Source organism: Lipotes vexillifer, unplaced genomic scaffold (genome assembly GCF_000442215.2).
Source record: "Lipotes vexillifer unplaced genomic scaffold, Lipotes_vexillifer_v1.1 scaffold549, whole genome shotgun sequence".
In the NCBI taxonomy this organism is placed as follows: Eukaryota; Metazoa; Chordata; class Mammalia; order Artiodactyla; family Lipotidae; genus Lipotes; species Lipotes vexillifer.
The window spans coordinates 759,120-778,655 of NW_006791400.1; the positions used below are offsets into that span (position 1 = coordinate 759,120).

General features: G+C 38.6%; 1 protein-coding gene across 1 annotated transcript in view; it reads left to right on the forward strand.

Moving 5' to 3' along the window:
* ARGLU1 (arginine and glutamate rich 1) overlaps positions 1 to 19,079 on the forward strand; it is a 26,254-nt gene extending 7,175 nt beyond the window's left edge. The window contains exons 2-4 of the mRNA XM_007464387.1: positions 1,844 to 2,069; positions 4,353 to 4,436; positions 18,225 to 19,079. Of these exons, the coding sequence (XP_007464449.1) occupies positions 1,844 to 2,069; positions 4,353 to 4,436; positions 18,225 to 18,389 (475 nt within the window). The 3' untranslated portion in view covers positions 18,390 to 19,079. The remainder of the gene's footprint in view (positions 1 to 1,843; positions 2,070 to 4,352; positions 4,437 to 18,224) is intronic.
* Positions 19,080 to 19,536: the final 457 nt, after the last annotated feature.

Here is a 19,536-nt window from a genome sequence, read left to right on the forward strand (position 1 = left end):
AGCTTGCTTGTTTCATTTCATATTTCTATCTTTCTCTTTGGATGAAGTAGAGAAACAATATTTTTATGTTTGGAATGTAGTTTAATTTCCGTTGAAATCGCTGCCTGGTTTCTTTTAGGTATTCCTGGGCATTCTAGCGTTGGGGTGGATATCTCTTCTCTTTTACTAAGCTGCTATAGCTAAAGGCTTATTGAAACTACCCTAATACTATATTTCATTCAAAGTTAAAAAAGGAAAAGGAGTATAGATAGAGAGTACATGTTAGGCTTTTGTGGGGGGGTTTCCCCCCGTGAAAATCACCAATAATTTAGCGTTGGGGAGGAGATATTTAAGAAACAAGCAACAGAGTCTTCAGAATGGTTATTGCAGATATCTAGAACCTAACAGGAATTATGACTTCTCAAGTAGTTACTATCTCCCTGACAGAAATATGTAGGGATTATAAATGCAGAAACAGATATGAATCAGAATATTAGATACACTGGTGTCAGTATGGTAACACTGTGAATAAATAACAGGAGTTGAGAATGAAAGCACTTCACTGGGAATTGAATCACCCCCCAAAGTAGAGTTGGGTTGAAGTGGATTGGGTATTTAAAGGTCACTTAGAAACTGTAAAGTCTTTACTAAACAGATAAATTGAATGACTCTCATACATATGTATGAGTCATCAAAAGATAGAAGGGTTACAGATTTTGTTTAATTTTGTGGATTGTGAGAAATATGCAGCATTATAGATTGACCTCTTAGGATTTAGGTATACTTTGAGTCTCTGCATTCATTCCAGCACGAATTATTGTCTCAAGTAATGCCGTTACAGAGAAATACAGTGTGAGCCACATTAAAAAGGAACTAGTGAAATTAATTTTAATATATTCCCAGTCTGTCTCAAAATACTGTCATTTTAACATGTAATCAAATAAAAATACTTGAGATCTTATATATCTTTTCTTCTTACTAATCTTCAAGTCAAACCAGACACATCTGGCTAGTGGCTATCATATTGGAGATCATTGGTATAGAATGTGCAAGGTTTCCACCATAGTGCCTTGATAAATGTCAATATCTTGAGCACAGAATTTCATTTTGAGTGAATAAGTTCATTTGTAATACCTAAATGGGATTAAAATAATTAAACAATATCATGCTTCATCGAATTTTTTAGAAGTGATACTAATACATTTCATCCACTTTCCCATATCTAGAAGAGCTTTGAATTGAAAGTCAGTTAACAAAAGAAAAGGTGCAGTAAAGGGCAAAAGTTTAGAACCTGAATAAGTTTGTCTGTATTTTTGCTAAAAACTACAGTATGTTGCTTTAGCAGTCTGAATCTCTTTGAGTCTGTCTTTATTCTGATCTTGCTTGGGGTGGGGGAGGGGAGAATGAATTTAGCTGGTCTGAACTGCTTGCTACATAATAGTTTCTCCTGACTTCTCTGTAGCTCAACCCTTAGACCGAATGGATTGACAGATGAGCAAATCATATATTTAATAGCTTGTCCTTTCCTTATGAAGCTGGTAACGAAAGTAGATTTCCTGTTTCAGATTCACTACAGTTCCTAAAACTACTGCATTAATAAGCTGTTTGTATATACTAGTCTCTGTATTTACTTTAGAAAGTGACAAAAGAAAAAAAAAACCATGATTTTATATTTATTTGAATTTCTGTATCACTTAATCTTTTGGTATGTATCATTTCCTTGAATGTTACATGAAGATGAGTTGTAAAATCTTAGAAATATGTAAGCAGACTCAGTGTTTTACAGACTCACAACTAGTTCTATTTCAATTCTTAGGTTTATTTCTTAACATTACCTAAGTCCTTTCCCCACTTTGTTTGCTAGTCGGCAGCAGGAAATAGAAGAAAAGCTCATCGAGGAAGAAACGGCACGAAGAGTGGAAGAATTGGTGGCAAAGAGGGTGGAGGAAGAATTGGAGAAAAGGAAGGACGAGATTGAGCGAGAAGTGCTCCGAAGGGTCGAGGAGGCCAAGCGCATCATGGAAAAGCAGTTGCTCGAAGAACTCGAGCGACAGAGACAAGCTGAGCTTGCAGCGCAAAAAGCCAGAGAGGTAACGCTCGGTCGTTTGGAAAGTAGAGACAGTCCATGGCAAAACTTTCAGTGTCGGGTGTGCCTCCTGCGCAGTTCAGAAAGAGATGGAATGCAGACCAATTCCTTTCTCATCTAAACTTAACATTGCTGCGAAAGTTAATTTTTTAGCCTATTCACATGTGCTGACTGATATTTAAAAGCTATTTTCATAAAACTATCCAAGGATACTTTTTGATTTAATGGAGCTGGCTTACATATTTGAGAAGTGTTTGAAACTTTTGCCATGGCTGCAGGACTTACATTCTTTCTTTGGGAGGGTGGGGGGAGACAGGGAGTGGTAAAGGGAAAAGGTTAAAAATCCACCTGTGGTTACGTGTTCTTCTTTTCTGTTTATCTCTCTTATTGCCTAGACTGTGAGAGGCTTTTTGCCTTCAGTCAGATTAAAAAGAGCAGGGCCTAACATTGAGTGATAGCACCTGCTTTTGATAAGTAGGTTTTCTTGCTCTTCTTTTTTTCCTTCTTTTATCCCTCACCCCCCCCCACCCCAAATCCTGCCTCAACACAACGGACTAATTCTAGCATTCTGATCATAAGGCCCTCCATTTTCCTAATGTGTTTCAAAGATCTTTTTAGGAAAAATGTCCAGATTATTCATCCACTTTTTTAGTATCTACTAACAACTCCTTTTTTTCTCTAGAGAGTTATGAAGGAACAGGTTGTCCTTGTCTGGAGTCAAGCTAAACACATGATTTGTTTTATCAGCAGCTGGAGCAGAAGTTGAAAATGTCTTTCTGTGAGACAGTAATTTGCTACTGAAGCTTTATGGCTTATTTGCACTGATTACTCCAGGATCCTAAAACTTGTCGAAAGTCACTGGAACACTCAAGGCAAATTACCTTACAGCACTGAGTGTCCCTCAACATAGTTTGCATAGTGACTGAATTCCATTGGTGTGTGCCATAGGAAATCCCGTGGTTATATTTTCTTGAACTTCAATGTTTGACTCAAAATATGTGACTCATTGTCATTTTTACTCTTGGCATTATTGTGGACAAGTTGACATCTTATTAAATCTCTTGTTTCCCAGTAAGCTTAGTTTTTCAAATGCATTTCCCCCTGTGCTGTCTAGATATACATGTCTATATTTGGTGGATATCACAAACTCTGTGCCATTGAGTATATGAAATTTTTGTTAGTGCCTTTAATAATGAAGATACTATTGGAGTAATGGTGCTGTCTTGTAGCGAGTTATTAATCATAGGAAGATTTTTTTCTCTTCATTTGCTTTTTGTTTCATATTAACAATTTTTTTTTACACGGACACAACCCTCTGACAGTCTTTCCAAATATTAAAATCATTTGAATATGTATGCTGTGATCTCAACACTGCCCAAATCATCAAGCAATCTTCATATAGCTTGCATTATAAAATCTCATGAAGTTCTCCAAGAAAAAATAAATTACAGAATTTTATTTCCTGACCATGCACCCCCTGGATTCCTGAATTTCAGTTCAGATTGTAGATGACAAGATAAGCTGCCTTTAGAAATTGTCAACATCTGAATGTTAAGTCCATTCTCCCCATGGAAGAAGCCCTTAGTTCCATGAAGTATGGATTACCATTTGTATTTTTCACTAACAGTAAATGTATTTTTCTTATTAATTGTTTGCCTTAGGAATGATGAATTACATTTTTTGTTCCTTCTTACCATAAACATCTGCATTCCTCAGCTCAGCCTTCCTTGTATGTTGTTTCTTTATAAATGGTTGAGCTGCTGATGCAGGTATTGCCAAGCTAACAGTACAAATCATTTTAAAGAGGAAGCTGGCGCGTATGGCAGCCGAGGAGCACACTCTGCAGGACACTGGACAAGACAGTAAATATTCAACTTTTAATGCTGATTAAAGGAGTATAGGTAAAGAATACGTAGGTATACATAATTGGTGAGACAAATATTCACTTTATTTATATTTTATATATTATTTTTTTAATTTGGTAAATACTATCCAGTTTTGTAGTTGTCCTTGTTGATTTGTGTGATATTAAAGTATTAGTAATAATTGCCAGGAAACTGTCATTAGGGAGGGTTTAGTTGGTTGCTGTTTGGACTGGGAGGGATGATTTAAATTTAGTACTAGAAACAAATTTTAGTGGCTGCACAGTTTATCATTTGTCAGACAGAAGGTAGCTATAAAGCTACCCTGTTTAGTCAGATCGAAATAATTCAGAGGAAGATTAGTAAATATTTTATCAATAAAAAAAATTTATTTTTCTAACATCTTAACATGTCCTCCCCTTTAGGAGGAAGAACGTGCAAAACGTGAGGAGCTAGAGCGAATACTAGAAGAGAATAACCGAAAAATTGCAGAAGCACAAGCCAAACTGGTATGTATGAAGCATTCATGAAAAACACTTTAGAGTTCTCGGGACTACTTTAAGGGCTTTGAGGGAATCGTAGGAATAGTTGACTAGATTTTAGCTACTGTCTTCTAGAGGAATCTGTCTGGGGCAAGCCAGAAATTCTGATTAATCTGGAGAAAGTTCCAAAATTCACAGTGGTTTAAAACAGCTTTCCTAGGGGGAATTGCACTATCCCCATCCCTAGTTTCTTCTGTACCTAAAAAAACAAAAACAAAAACTTGAAGGTTAAGTTCTTAATTAAGCCTACTAATATGCAGCGTCTCACTTGGCATTAGTTGCTTTGTTACCAATTACTAGACAGAATAAGTAGAGAGTATATATTTGATAGTAAGTATACCAGATTAATAAATTTTTTTCATATTTCATGTTTATAATCTAGCAAGGAACACAGAGACTTAAAGAATTACAATATGAGATACAGGTGTAAAAGGAGATACAATTTTTACATTTTAATAAAGAAGTCAGTATAAGAATATTGAAGTAAATTTTTTAAATAGAAAAATGAATACATATCACTTCTATCTTTCTTTCCCATTCTGTATTTTAGTACTTCTGTTTGTTTGTTTGTAGCATATGCTAGCATTTAAAATAGAATTTAAAAATAGATACAATTTTTGGTGTAGTAGGGTTTTCCCAATTAAGAGTATGAATATATTTTGACGCATTCTCAGTATGATGTAAAACAAAGCTAGAATCAAAGGACTGTGGATATAAATAAATCAAAAAATGAAGAAGGACAGTCAGACAGACATTATAAGGGAGAATTTTCTTATGAAGATGGCATATAGGAATTCTGCTTCAAAGTAAGAATGTAAATCAGAGACAGAGGGAAATTTACTTAGAATGAATGAGGATTAGTGGTATTTACTGCCCAGGAATGAAGACATGACCCTAGAGGGACTCTTGGTTTTAGACAAGTTTTGTCTAGTTAGAAATGTGTTGAGAATAATGCAGCCATAGGAAGACATTTGCTGCTAAGTCATACTCTTGACTGGGGGAGGAAAGCAAGATGGAAGCTCCAGTTAAGCGATTCAGAAAAATCAAATTCTGTGACTGTGTTTATAAAGGCACAGAGAAAGATCTGGGAGGATCTAAGTAATTAACAGTGAATCCCAATGGGGGGTTGGTGAAGGAGGACTGTAAATAATTGTTTTATAGTGAATAAGAATGTGAAAGTTAGAACCACCAGCCGTTGGTTCTAGAGTATGATCTTTTAAAAGATAATCTGCCCCAGATAAGAACCAAGCTAGAAATACCCTAAACAACCTATACCGAACATGACGCAAGGGATTCTTAATATCACTGTCCTGGTTACTGTGAAAGCCACAAGGAAAGGGGGAAGACCTACTTGTGCTTTACCAATGAAAAGACCTTAAGATCTGCTTAGGTGGAAGAAACACCATGAATATGAGGTGGGTGAGAAGTCATAATAAGATGTATCAGTACATTGCTGATTAATACATACGTGATAATGCTTTTTTCTTGTAGTGATTCCACATAAGGAGAAAATCTCAGTGCAAGTGCGAGAGAAAGTAAGAGGGGAAGTGTGCATCTTAATTTTAGTTTTGAAGGTTGAGCTTTGAAAGGTAGATATAGTCTTGTTCGTAAGGCCATGGGTATTTGCAGGAGAGATGAACAGTATAGTTGGTGCTAGAAACGTTGAAGCAAAATTACTCAGTACGTGGGATAGAATTCCTCTTAGAACGTGGTGTAAGAGACTGTATAGGGAGTTCAGTTTGCGGATGTCCTGAAAGGCCAGATTGTGACTTCTAGAGCAAAGGTTCTAAACTTGGTATACCCTGCCAAGGCCTTGATCCCTTCTGACCCTGGGGTAGCTGTCTGAGTGTCTAGGGACAGCTTGGCCTCCTTATGTTCCTCTAATAGCCTTCTTTGTTTACCCAAACGAACCATAAAAATAGGAGAAGATTAGCAAAGCATATTCTAAAGCAGTGCTTTTCAAGTGGTGGTAAAGTTGCCCAGATTTTGTTTTTGTCTTTTAATCCCAGTTTGTCTCAGACCTCTACTTTTGCAAAATACAGTTAAGATGAATTATTAGAAAAATGAGGTCAAATTGCTATAGAAGTTTCTAAAATGCTTATTCTTGGCTTCTGCATATCTTATTGTGGGTCAGTTACAGTTTGCACTGTCGTTGGTCCATAGGCCATACTTAGAGTAGCACTGTTCTGGAACCCTTGAGTTTGACTTCGTATTAATAGACTGTGCAGTGACGCTGCTCTGACTGCATGTTATCAATAAAATTTCAGTGAAAGGGTATCTTAGGGAAAAAGAAGCTCGAATTTGAGGAAAATCGGTAAAAATCTGGGCATAACTAATTTGCTTCTTGTGTTCAGTAATGTTGGAAGCATAAAAAATTATTGTTCCTGTTGGAGAGAATTAATTTTTATTTGGTTCTATTGGTGGCCATGTCCTTGCAGGGAAAGTAGAGTACCCTTTGTGTAGGAAGAGACAAGAAAATGTTACTGTATAAATATGCAAGGCACACTATTGCAGTTTCTCTCATTTTTATCGTCCTTTCCCCTTCCTCTCAATTTTGAGCACAGTTCTTTAATCTTCATACACGTTGCCTAGTATTTACACTAGGAAATACTACATAGAATATATTGAAAGTCTTGTTAAAATAATAGACATATGAATAAAAAGCAATTTGGAGATAAAAGTAGCCAGGATGTTAAGTTCTCTTAAAGGCTTTAGTGTATTAATTGTGGAGACAAGGACAACTCCAAGAAAAGTCAGCTAATGACATGGAACTATTTGGTAAGTGGTATGAGTTACATGAGGTAACTGACATAATTGCCCTGGGAACCTTCCTGGAAGAGATACCACTGCTCTGGACCTTGATGGACAGTTAGAAATTGAATTTAGAGTGAGGACAAGAGGGTGAGGAAGTGAAGTAGGGCCAAGACCTTTAGGGAAGTAGAACTGGAAAAACAGCAAGAATGTGTGGGATCTCTTGGGATAAGCAGTAGTAGCTGTAGTACACCCACTTTATGTGTAGTCAGAAGTTCAGGTTTTGAAAGCAGATTAGGCAGCTTGGAAAAGAATGTACCCTGCGGGAGATTTCTTGTCTATAACCATGAAAGAATAACACAGTGATCTCTTGTAAATCAATAAAGGAGACCAACTTCTTGAAGTGGGGGGACTACTTCGAGAGGTAATTTCACACAAGTAAAATGAAAAGTAGCTCTAATAAATTCCTGAAAATAAATCCCAGCCTTAATGGGAAAGCAAAGAAATGCCCCCTCTCTTTTACTTTTTCTCTAATACTACATACCAAATTTGAAAAGAATTTTTTTTTCCCCTGTTAGTACCGAGTGTTGGCAAGAATATGGTATAAAGAGACCCTTTATATAGTGCACTATCCTGGGAGTTTAAATGGATGTGACCATTTTAGAAAATAACGATGAATCAGTATATACCAGGAAGCTTAAATTTTAATTCTGCGCCTAAGAACTTACCTAATGGAAATTGAATCCAGTACAAATCAATTCACACACAAAAACGTTTTCCCCTTATTTGAATAGTGAAAATTGCCCAGGTTTTTAGATAAATTATAACACATACATACAGTGGATTTTTCTGTAGTCAAAAAGCATCTGATAATACAGGGGAAGTATGATTTTCCTAATTTGAAATGTATATTTGTACATTTAATAGAAAAATATGCCAAAGTACTGAGAATAGTTATCTCTAATTGGTAAGCCTATAAGTAATTTTATACTTTTCTCCAGTTTCTACTTTTTTTTTTTTTTTAACAAGTAATGTGTATCACCATTATGATCAGGTAAGAATAACTAGTAAAGAAAGTAAATTTAAGCCACAGTTAGACTAACTTTTAAGTAAGCCCTCGTGACAGAACTTCAAAGATTGCTCCCAGTAATGTCTTTAATAAGGAACAGATTAGCTAAGCCATATGGACTCTCATATATGATACATGTTAAGTGGTCTAGACCAAGAGTAGTTTTTGCTCATTTTAGTTCCAAGTTGTTTATCAAGATAACTTGATTTTATCTGTCCATAAGGAGGCAAGAAAATATTAACGAACATACGTATTTGATTTATAAAATCAAACAAAAATTAATCCAAATGTGGATTGGCTTGACTTGGCTTTTTGGCAGATTGGTTCCTAGTTCTTGGGTTAGTATTGGCATTGCACAGCTATCATTAAACATTTGAAAGGCTGTTGTTAGTACGATGGAGAATTTTAATTTTCTTTAAAATGTTAAAAGTAGTACTTAAAATTTTTCAAAGTCCTCTTCTTCACACAGTTTTTAGTGATGCATCTGGGATAAGCCCAGATACTATTCTGAAATGTGTATGAATCTTATTTATTCAGAACAGGAAACAGACTAAGTGAAGGTGGTAGGTGTTGCCATGGAATGAAATGTTCTAGGAGGTTATGTCAGTAGGAAAAACGACCCCTCAAACTGTCTCCTGAAATTCTGGGTCTATAGTATATTTCCTGTCTTTAATATTGAAATAATTTTCCTCTTTTCCCTTGCCAGTTAGGGAGATTTAGCGTGCTCATTGTGCTATATAACACGTGGTATCTCACCAGTTTGAGAGATAAAAAGATAGTACCATGTTTACAAGCTGACTATATATGAAATGTATTCCACATACTTAAGTTTCAAGTAAACCAGATCTCACTTTGCAATTAAGAGATAGCTCTGAAAAGAGTTCTTAGGGAGATGTAAGAAAGATTTTTTTTTTTTTTTTGCCGTACGCGGGCCTCTCACTGCTGCGGCCTCTCCCGCTGCGGAGCGGACGCACAGGCTCAGCTGCCATGGCTCACGGGCCCATCCGCTCCACGGCATGTGGGATCCTCCCGGACCGGGGCACGAACCCGCGTCCCCTGCATCGGCAGGCGGACTCTCAACCACTGCGCCACCAGGGAAGCCCGAAAGAATTTTTTAATGTTTGTGTAGTAGACAGAAAAACGTCTCCTGCCCCCCAAAAAAGATATCCATGTTCTAATCCCTAGAACCTGCGAGTGTTACCTTATATGACAGTTAAAGAGTCTACACAGATGTGAATAAGTTAAGGATCTTGAGGTGGGGAGTTTATCCTGGATTATTACAGTGCCCTAAATGCCTTTACATATATCCTTATAAGAGGGAGATGGAAGGAGATTCTATCACAAAACACAGACAGGAGAAGCCAAAGACAGAACAGAGAGAGATTTGAAGATACTGGCCTTGAAGACTGGAGTGATGTGGTCAGAAGACAAGGAATCCTCTTAGTAGCCACCAGGAGTTGGAAGAAGCAAGGAACAGACTCCCTTTAGATCCTTGAGAGGGAGCACACCCTGCTGACACCTTGATTTGGGCCCAGTAATCCTGATGTTGGACTTGCGGCCCTCAGAATAATCGTGTGCTGTTTTGAGCCTACCTAGTTTGTGATAACTTGTTACCTAAAAATGTGCAAGTGTTTTTGGTATTGGACAGTGGGTAGAGGCTGGAAGAATTTTGAGGTACATGATAGAAAATGCCTAGACTGTTAGTAGGAATATGGGCTTTAAATGCACTTCTGGGGACTTCCCTGGTGGTCCAGTGGTTAAGAATCCGCCTTGCAATGCAGGGGACATGGGTTTGATCCCTGGTCGGGTAACTAACTAAGATCCAACATGTCGCAGGGCAGCTAAGCCCACTCGCAGCAACTAGAGAGCCTGCGTGCCACAACCACAGAGCCCATGCAGTCTGGAGCCCATGTGCCACAACTAGAGAGGAGCCCGGATGCTGCTACTAAGACCCAACACAGCCAAAAATAAAGAAATCCCTTTTTTAAAAAGGCACTTCTGGTTAGGGTTAGAAAGAAAATGAAAGCATGTTATGCAAACTGGAGGGAAGGAATTCCTTGTTATATAGTGGAAGAAAACCCAACTGAACTGTGACCTACAGTTGTGTGAAAGGCAGAACTTATCTAAGCAATGAAGTTCATGTATAGCTGAAGATATTTCTCAGTAAAGTGCAATCTGGTTTCTTCTCAATATTTATGTAAAAGCAAGAGGAGAGTAATTGAGGAAAGAACCAAGAAGTAAAATAAATGAGAACTTGATGTTTGGGGAAATATTTAGCCTATTTAGATTGCAAAAGATGCTAAAATTAGATTCACTACTAGAAAAACTTGCTCTGGAAAGGAGGCTAAGGGTTTGATTGGACATCCTTTTGCTAATGCTGAAGAGTTTATGCCTGTGACTCATAGGTTACCTCAGCCATTTTAGCAAAAGCCAGGATTAGATGAGATTATCCAGAAAAGACCTGTGGAAGAGCCTGTTGTCTAGTGGCCTGATATACATGGGAGACTCACAGTGTTTTTGAGGATGTTATATCAGCAGCAACACTGCCAACATGGACTGAAAGGGAGAGAAGACCTAATGATGAAAGGCTTTCAGACTGCACTAACATAGGAAAAGGTTATATGAAGTCAGAACAGAGATATGAAGGGACTGACCGAAGGAATGTGGCCCTGGAATATCAACACCTTGCTTTTGTTGCGGTGATACTGATTTTGGACTTCTTGCCTTCAGAATAAACTTCTGCTGTTTTAAGCTATCCAGTTTGCGGTAATTTGTTACAGTGGCTACAGGAAACTAACATAGTTGGAAAGAGAATGGGGCATTTATGCTAGAGTGAGTGTATTATGTAAGTTGAAACAGCACAGTACTTAGGATGGCTCGTAATGACATGTTTATACATTTTAAGAGATAGGAAAATATGGTATGCCATCAAATGTAAATGTCAATTAAATATTTTAATTTGAAAGCGTGGGCAAATTAGGTAAGGATTTTAAGTCATTGAGAGGCTTGTTCACAGTTGATAAGGTAGAAGGCTGGTTTAATGATGTTAATGTATTCTTGGCAACGATTTTTTAAAAACTTTCTGGACATTAATGTATTGCCACTGTGTGGGATGGTGTGAAGGATGGAGACTAGAAACGAGAAAGCCACTGAGGTCGTTGAAAAAGATGGGCACTTGATCAGGTGGGAGTAGAAACAGTAACGAGAATAGTTGAACTTGGTGAGCGATAAGGGTGTACAGAGGGAGGGAGAAGAGGAAAAAGGAAGGAAGGTAAAAGTCTATTGTGGGAACCAGGGAAGACCTGATGTGATCGTGCTAAGAGCCAAGGATCACCAGGCATTGAAGGAGAGCTTTCACAAAAAGGAGTGTGAATACTGAGTAAGACAAACAAAAGAACTGAGTAAAAGAACAGAGAATTTAGGCTACAGAATATTAAAAAGAACCACATCTAGAAGAGTACAGTTTTTTGTTATATTTATAGAACGTGAATGGTAAAATCCTGAAGGTATCAGATTTCTCTTTTGGCAGTAACACAGAGCACTCTCTGCAGAGGTCTGGAAGTCAGTGAGTTTTGTACCCAATGTTTCTTTTCAAACCAAGCTCAACTATCAGTCAGTTCCTTCTTGAAGCAATTGTTTGTACTTTAAGTAAAAGGGGGGCTAGAAGGAGTATGGTGGTATGACTTCTCTTTAGATGAGTAGCTAATGATATCCCGTAATGATAGTTAGTGTATATCCTAAGGAGGTAACTCTCAGAATAACTAAATTGCCATGGCCCCTGGGGGAAAAGAGGGAATTGCTTTTTTCAGTCCTTTGTTATTTTCTTTTTTAAACCTTGTACATGAATAACATCATAATAGTTTGCTAAGGGTCAAAACTAATTACATTAAATTTTATAATTTTTTTTACTCATTGTTTATCTAAAAGGGGACATACATTATAGTTTTTATGGAGGGGAGGGTGCTTTAAAGAAACAAAATTGCAGAATGGCAGAGTGAAACAGGAGGTATGTTTTGGGAGGTTAAAATGCAGAAATTCACATTTCCGAGTAGGGGCATGATTCCTAATTGTAAGATTTTTTTAGTTCTTCCCATCATCCCAGTAATCACTCCTGATAAATATTTCTATCTTTAGATTTTTGCAGTAGGACCTCTAGGTAAAGTGGGAGGGGAAGACAAAAGATACTGGGAACGGGGTTAAGTAGACCCTTCTACTATAATGGTATGTTTTGCTCTTGTGTATTTCATCTCAGCAGTCATTCTTTTTGCCTGAGGTGCAGGGTTGAAAGCCTTTTTGAGACCAGAACAGGGTCCTGGGTGTAGTGGCTGGGAAGCACTGCCCCACTGTAATGGCTCTAGTATGGTGGGTGTGTTACCTTTCTCTTTGGCCTCCCTGATGTCCACCACGTTAGTCTTGTAGGAGAATTTAGTGTTGTTCACCTGTATCAATACGAATGTGCATATCCTCCTTCCATTTGGAATAATGCTTTCTTTTGCATACATTTGAAGCGAGGGGAGAGGAACAGTGTATATGTGCCAGCAGATGGGACCATCAGGAACAAAGCAGCCTTTCAGACAGTTAACTGCAGAGGGAGGTGGGAGGCAAGGCTTTAGAAGAATACCTAGCAAGTAAGGTGTAGAGTCATATCACACTTACAGATGGATAGGCAGGTTTTCATCACTTGAAAGCCACTGTATTAAAATGAGAGACAGGTTTGGTTTTTCTCAACTAGCCTGTTTTTTGGTGTTTTTTTTTTCCTTTTTTTTTTTTGCCGTACGTGGGCCTCTCACTGCCACGGCCTCCCCCGCCGCGGAGCACAGGCTCAGCAGCCACGGCTCACGGGCCCAGCTGCTCTGTGGCACGCGGGATCCTCCCGGACCAGGGCATGAACCTGGGTCCCCTGCATGGCAGGTGGACTCCCAACCACTGCGCCACCAGGGAAGCCCATAGCCTGCTTTTTTTTAATATATAAAATTTACATTTATTGTCACTATTTATCAGTTTACCAAGACATTCATTAACTTCCAGTTGAAAAAGTTTTTGTAACTTTCAGTTCAATATAGTTTTCTTATTTTATTTTTTATTTATTTATTTATTTTTGGCTGCATTGGGTCTTTTTTGCGGTACGCGGGCCTCTCACTGTTGTGGCCTCTCCCGTTGCGGAGCACAGGCTCCGGACGCGCAGGCTCAGCGGCCATGGCTCACGGGCCCAGCCGCTCTGCGGCACGTGGGATCTTCCCGGACCGGGGCACGAACCCACGTCCCGTGCATCGGCAGGCGGACTCTCAACCACTGCGCCACCAGGGAAGCCCTGCATTGGGTCTTTGTTGCTGCACGCGGGCTTTCTCTAGTTGCGGCAAGCGAGGGCTACTCTTTGTTGCGGTGCGTGGGCTTCTCATTGCTGCGGCTTCTCTTGTTGCGGAGCACGGGCCCTAGGCACGCGGGCTTCAGTAGTTGTGGCTCACGGGCTCTAGAGCGCAGGCTCAGTAGTTGTGGCGCACGGGCTTAGTTGCTCCGCGGCACGTAGGATTTTCCCGGACCAGGGTTCAAACCCGTGTCCCCTTTATTGGCAGGTGGATTTTTAACCATTGCACCACCAGGGAAGCCCCGGTTTTCTTACTTTAGAGCTAAAATAATTGTTTTCCTTCTCTGGTCACTGTACTTAGGCCCTCAAATATTTTTTGTTTGGTTTAAAAGATAATTTCCAGCATTTTAAAGTATTGCACTTTACAGTGTGTTCTCTCATAATTATCTTATTTCATCTCATAATTACCCTGTGATAATTTCATTGTTATTGTCATTGCTGTTAGAGCCATTCTTTATATAGTAAGGGTCAAAAAAATAAGATTTTCCCAGGATTATTGAAGTACTGAAACTTAAAGACCAACTATGCATGTCATAAAATTCTTCTTTGTTTTACAAAAGCCTTATGAGTGTTAGTTTTACGAATAGGGAGTACTCCCCTGATGTATTAGAATTGTTGAAAACTTATTACAGGCCACATTTTAGGATACATGTTTTTTTACATAAAGTAAAGACACTTGTATCTGTATCATTCTTTTTATTTGAAAATGTCTTTTTTTGTTATTTCTGCAGTTTTATTGAGATATAATTGACATAACAGCACTGTATAGCATAAAGATTTGACTTACATATGATTTCCATGATAAGTTTAGTGAAAATCCATCATCATTTTTTTTTCTTTGCCAAGGTATAATTGAATATGCTTAGTTTAAAGCTGTAATAGAACAAAATACAAATATTTATACATAAAGACGGGAAGGACCTGCTTGGTTTCATTTTTTAAAACCATTCTATTGTCAGGTACTTGTAATAGGCACTATGTGCTTAGCACTGGGGATAACACTGTTAGCTATCACTCCTGGTTAATTACAGCTCTCCCTCTGTACACACACACACACACACACACACACACCCTTTTGTCTCCTATATTTGTAGACTTCAATGAAACTGAACCTTTTCTTTCTCTTCACTCAAATCTAAGGATAATTTCAGTGCAGTAGAAATAGTATTTTCTGTCTGTGAAGGAAGTTACTTTTTAAATCTTGTTTAATTTTTTGATTAGGTAATATGATCACGAGTCAAGATTTAACAGCCACACAGTATTTTTTTAAATATATTTTCCATAATATATTTAATAGTCCATATTGATGAATATTTGGGTTTTTCCAGTCTTTTACAAACCATGTTGCAATAAACTTGTTCAATTTTGCATGTATGCAAGTATGTTTATAGTATAAAATCTAGAAAATTAAATTGCTGGATATAAAAGTACTGTGAAATGTAGTTTGGGGTGGATAGTGCCAAAGTAGTTTTCATAAATTTCTCAAATGGGTTGAGGTTGTGATGTTCAAACCCGTTAGTCCCCAAGCTTCTTTCTAATCTGCTTTCCTAGGGGCTGAGTTAGAACCTTACGGAAAAGTGAGTCTGGGGTGTTTATCCTGGAAAGAGTTTCCAAAGCACAAGTTTGCCCCCTAAGAGTCTTTATTAAGTCTTGATTCAGTTGCATGTGCCATGCTCTTACCCCAAATGTGGGATGATTTATTAAAACTGGATGAATTTGCATATGAATTTACTAATGGTAATCAGAAGCAGATGATTATTTCTCTTGTAATTATCATTGAAAGTCTAAACAAGAGAATGGTGATTTGCAATGGACTTTGACACACAGGTAGGATTGTCGTAGGAAAGAATGGCATGAGCTGAGCTGGTGGGGGGCAAGATAGGAAGGATATGGAAAGTCACAATTAGTATGCTAATCTAGAAAGTTAGGCCATGTCTGTGCACAGTGGAAATTATTGGAAGTCTGAGGGCAGGAGAGCACAGTGCTCAGTAAAGGTGAAGCCAGCAGCATTGTGTAGGGTGGATTGAAGGGCAGAGACTAGAAACAGGACCATTTTAGGTCTGCGAGAGATCTGGGGCCCTGAACTGGCATGGTGGCAGAGGGAAGGGACAGAGCTCTAGGGGAGAGAATATAAAGGAAGAGAGGATATAAGGGGAGAATTGACAAACCTGAGGGCTGTTTGGTTGTGTCGAGGGAAGAGGGAGGAGGGGAAGGAAATAAGCCTCACTAGATGCGCGGCAGGAGGGAGGCCAGAAAGGGCTGGTTCATTTTAGGGTTAGGCTTGAAGAATTTAAATCTTGAACATGTGGAGTTTTGAAGGTATTAAAGAGGTTTCCCAGTTGGATGTTCCTCAGCCAGCTGGAAATGTAGCTTAGGAGAAAGGTACGGGAGAGGTACTTCAGCTCTCCGTTGGGTTTCCACCTTACGAGAATACAAAGATACAGAAGTTTGTGAAAATCCACTTGCCCATCTTGCCTGCCTACCTAATTTCCACTCCTTCAGTTTTGGGTCTTCCTCACCTCTGACCGTACTTGGTAACAGTGGATTTGGCCCTCTGTCTTCCACCTTTTAGGGTCATGATCCTTCCCCTTACTGGCTCCCCACCCCACCGGCCTCCATCTTAAAGTAAAACAAACCTCTTTCTGGTGTGACTTAAGTATTTAAAAGTTGGGGGCTTCCCTGGTGGCGCAGTGCTTGAGAGTCCGCCTGCCGATGCAGGAGACGCGGGTTCGTGCCCCGTTTCGGGAAGATCCCACATGCCGCGGAGCGGCTGGGCCCGTGAGCCATGGCCACTGAGCCTGCGCGTCCGGAGCCTGTGCTCCGCAAATGGGAGAGGCCACAACAGTGAGAGGCCCGCATAACGCAAGGAAAAAAAAAAAAAAAAAGTTGGGTTGGTTTTTTTTACCTACAAGATAAAATTTAAACGTTTTATTAAGTTGAATACCAGAACTTGTTACCTTTTCCACCTTCTGCCTTAAAGCCTATAATTCAGTCACATTGACTTTTAGTATTCCTGAAAAGAAAAACCTATCCATGGAGGACCTTAGCCTTTTGAGCCTTAGTGTTTCATTTATGGGAGGAGAGAAAATTTTTAAAAGACAAGTTCAAGTGAACAGAAGAATGAGTAAAGGGAAAGGCCACTAAACTTACTGTTAGTTTTTGACCACCTAAAAAACAATTTCAGTAGAATAATGGAGATGTAAGCAGTGAATTTTTAAAATTTGACTTTGAATGGAAATAAGGCAATTGAAGGATGCAGTGTGTATTTTAATTTTAAGATCAGGGTCAGATGGGGGGAAAAAGGACAACTCAGTGATGATAGCTGAGATTTAAAAGTCAAGGGTTAGAGCAGGTTTCCTACACCTTGGCACTGTTCATCTTTGGAGTTAGATAATTCTTTGTTGTTGGGGAGGGGGGCTGTCCTGTGCCTTGTAGGACGTCTGGCGGCCTGTTCTCTGCCCACTGGGTGCCAGGAGCGCCACCCACACACACGACACGCGCACACACACACACACCACACACGAGACACACATGACACACGCCACATGCGCACACACCGCACACGAGACACACATGCACACACGGACACACGAGACACGGTACAAACGAGACACACGGCACACAACGCACGCACATGGCACACACGAGACACATGACAACACATGCGCATGCACGCACACGGCATGCACGCGCGCACACACACACACACACACTATACACACAACACACACTCCCGTTGTGACAACCAACCACACACTTCCTAATGTACCCTGGGAGAGGAGTAAAACTACAGCTGGTTGAGAATTACGGGAGTGGACATGGAATCTTTGGGGAGAGGGAGCACCTTGATGAGGACGGAGCTCGTGAGAATGACCTGATTTTCTTGGTGCAGGGGGGAGTCTTCTGTAGAGAGCACAGAAGGAAGTCGGTTGCTTGAGACTGAAGGAGTTGTGACGGAGTCGAAGGCATTGCAGGAATTTGGTTGATATCTACTTGAAATTAGATGGCATTTTATAGTTAGCCCGGTCAAAAGGTCTCATTTTTCTCTCCAGAAAAAAACTTACTGTTTCATGGTTGTATATTGACAATATAATGTAGTTCCGTTGGGGATTTTTGTCTACAATTTTTGTATGCCTTTCTAATTATAAATTTAGTTATAGTAATTGGTAATAACATACTCTGAAAAATTCATGCCTTGATTCGTATTTGACAGTTTGTTAACCTGGTGCACCGAGGGTGTAGATAAAATAAAAATAGGTAATAGGACAAAAATGTATACTGATCTCGACATGATTTGTAGAAACTTCTTTTCATTTTCAAAACGTTCAAGTGCTTTCCTACAATTGGTTCATATATTTTTCATTTAAAAAAATCAGAAAATGTTGGAATAATTAATAAGGAGTTCTTTTCTCATTCCTAGGTATTTTTTCCTGATACTTTCTATGCGATCTTAGGCAAGATTTTTTAAACATACACTTTGGTGTGCTCCTGTTGATGAATTTGTCACCCAATTTCTGGAATATTACTAATAGAAGACATGAAATTCTAGTTTTTTACTTTTACCTTTCAGGCTGAAGAACAGTTGAGAATTGTTGAAGAACAAAGAAAGATTCATGAGGAAAGGATGAAACTAGAACAAGAGCGACAGCGTCAACAAAAAGAAGAACAAAAAATTATCCTGGGCAAGGGGAAGTCCAGGCCAAAACTGTCCTTCTCATTAAAAACCCAGGATTAAATTGCAAACTCTGAACTTTTTACAAAGAAAAATGGAAAAACTTTGTATGGTAGCTTCATGTTGAAGTGGTTTTTTTGTTTGTTTGTTTGTTTGTTTGTTTTAATTTGGAAAATCTGGAAAGTTAGCTTGTTCTAATAGGGGCTATGCTCTGCAATTCCTTTTTTTTCCCTCCCCCCCCCCTTTAACGTCCATTAAGTCAAATCCTTATCAGATCATTGTTATCTTCCACAAAGCGATATTTTTTCACCTGTTGGATTCTGTATTAGTGATCTGAAGAAGAGCAGATCACTTTGTAAACTATGGATGGTCTGATAAGGTTTTTACTGACCCACTGACTTCACAGTTATACTCTGTTTACTACATCATAATGCTGGTTTTGCTGACTTTTTGTTTTTTTATATATTTATAAAAAAAGAAAAAGTTGGTAATTGCATCGGAAGCGCCCAGGGTGTTGCTGGACCTTTGTGGTGTATTGTTAACCAGTGTCCTCGTGGTACTGTTACTCTTGATGTTCCTGACACAGGTAAGGAAACAGTTGGTCAGCTCTGATACAAAATATACATACAGTTCAGTATTGTATCTGTTCAGCTTGTTTTTATTTCATTGATGAAATCAAACCAGCATTCCCCATTGTGTAAATAAATGATTTTGCTGAATAAAGTAAAGTCTTAAATTCATATGTTGAAGCAATTTTTTTTAAAGTTTTGTTAAGTCTTAAAAGAGGGTGGTTTACTTTTTGATGGTCAACAATCTAGAAATCCTAGGACTATGCTGTAATTTCTTTTCACTTTTAACATAGCATTTATATGTACATTAAATATACTTGAGAATTAGTATTTAATGGCTATTTTACAGATACCTAATTTATGCTGATACAACAAATTATGACAACAGTATTACCGTTAAGAAAGACTAAGCACCCAGAAAAAGATTTAAATTCTCAATCCTGTGCCTCTATTTTAGGATATAAGTATTATTACCACAAATTATACTTAATAAAGACTAGAAGAATGATTCTAAAAATTTATAGTATTTTAGATTATTTTCAAAGTGGGCCATCAGAAAGAACTTAGCTTTGTACTTTTACAGAAGGCTAAGGTAGTCAAATCATCTTCAGTGTAGGGTACCTGCACGTTTTTTGGGGGGA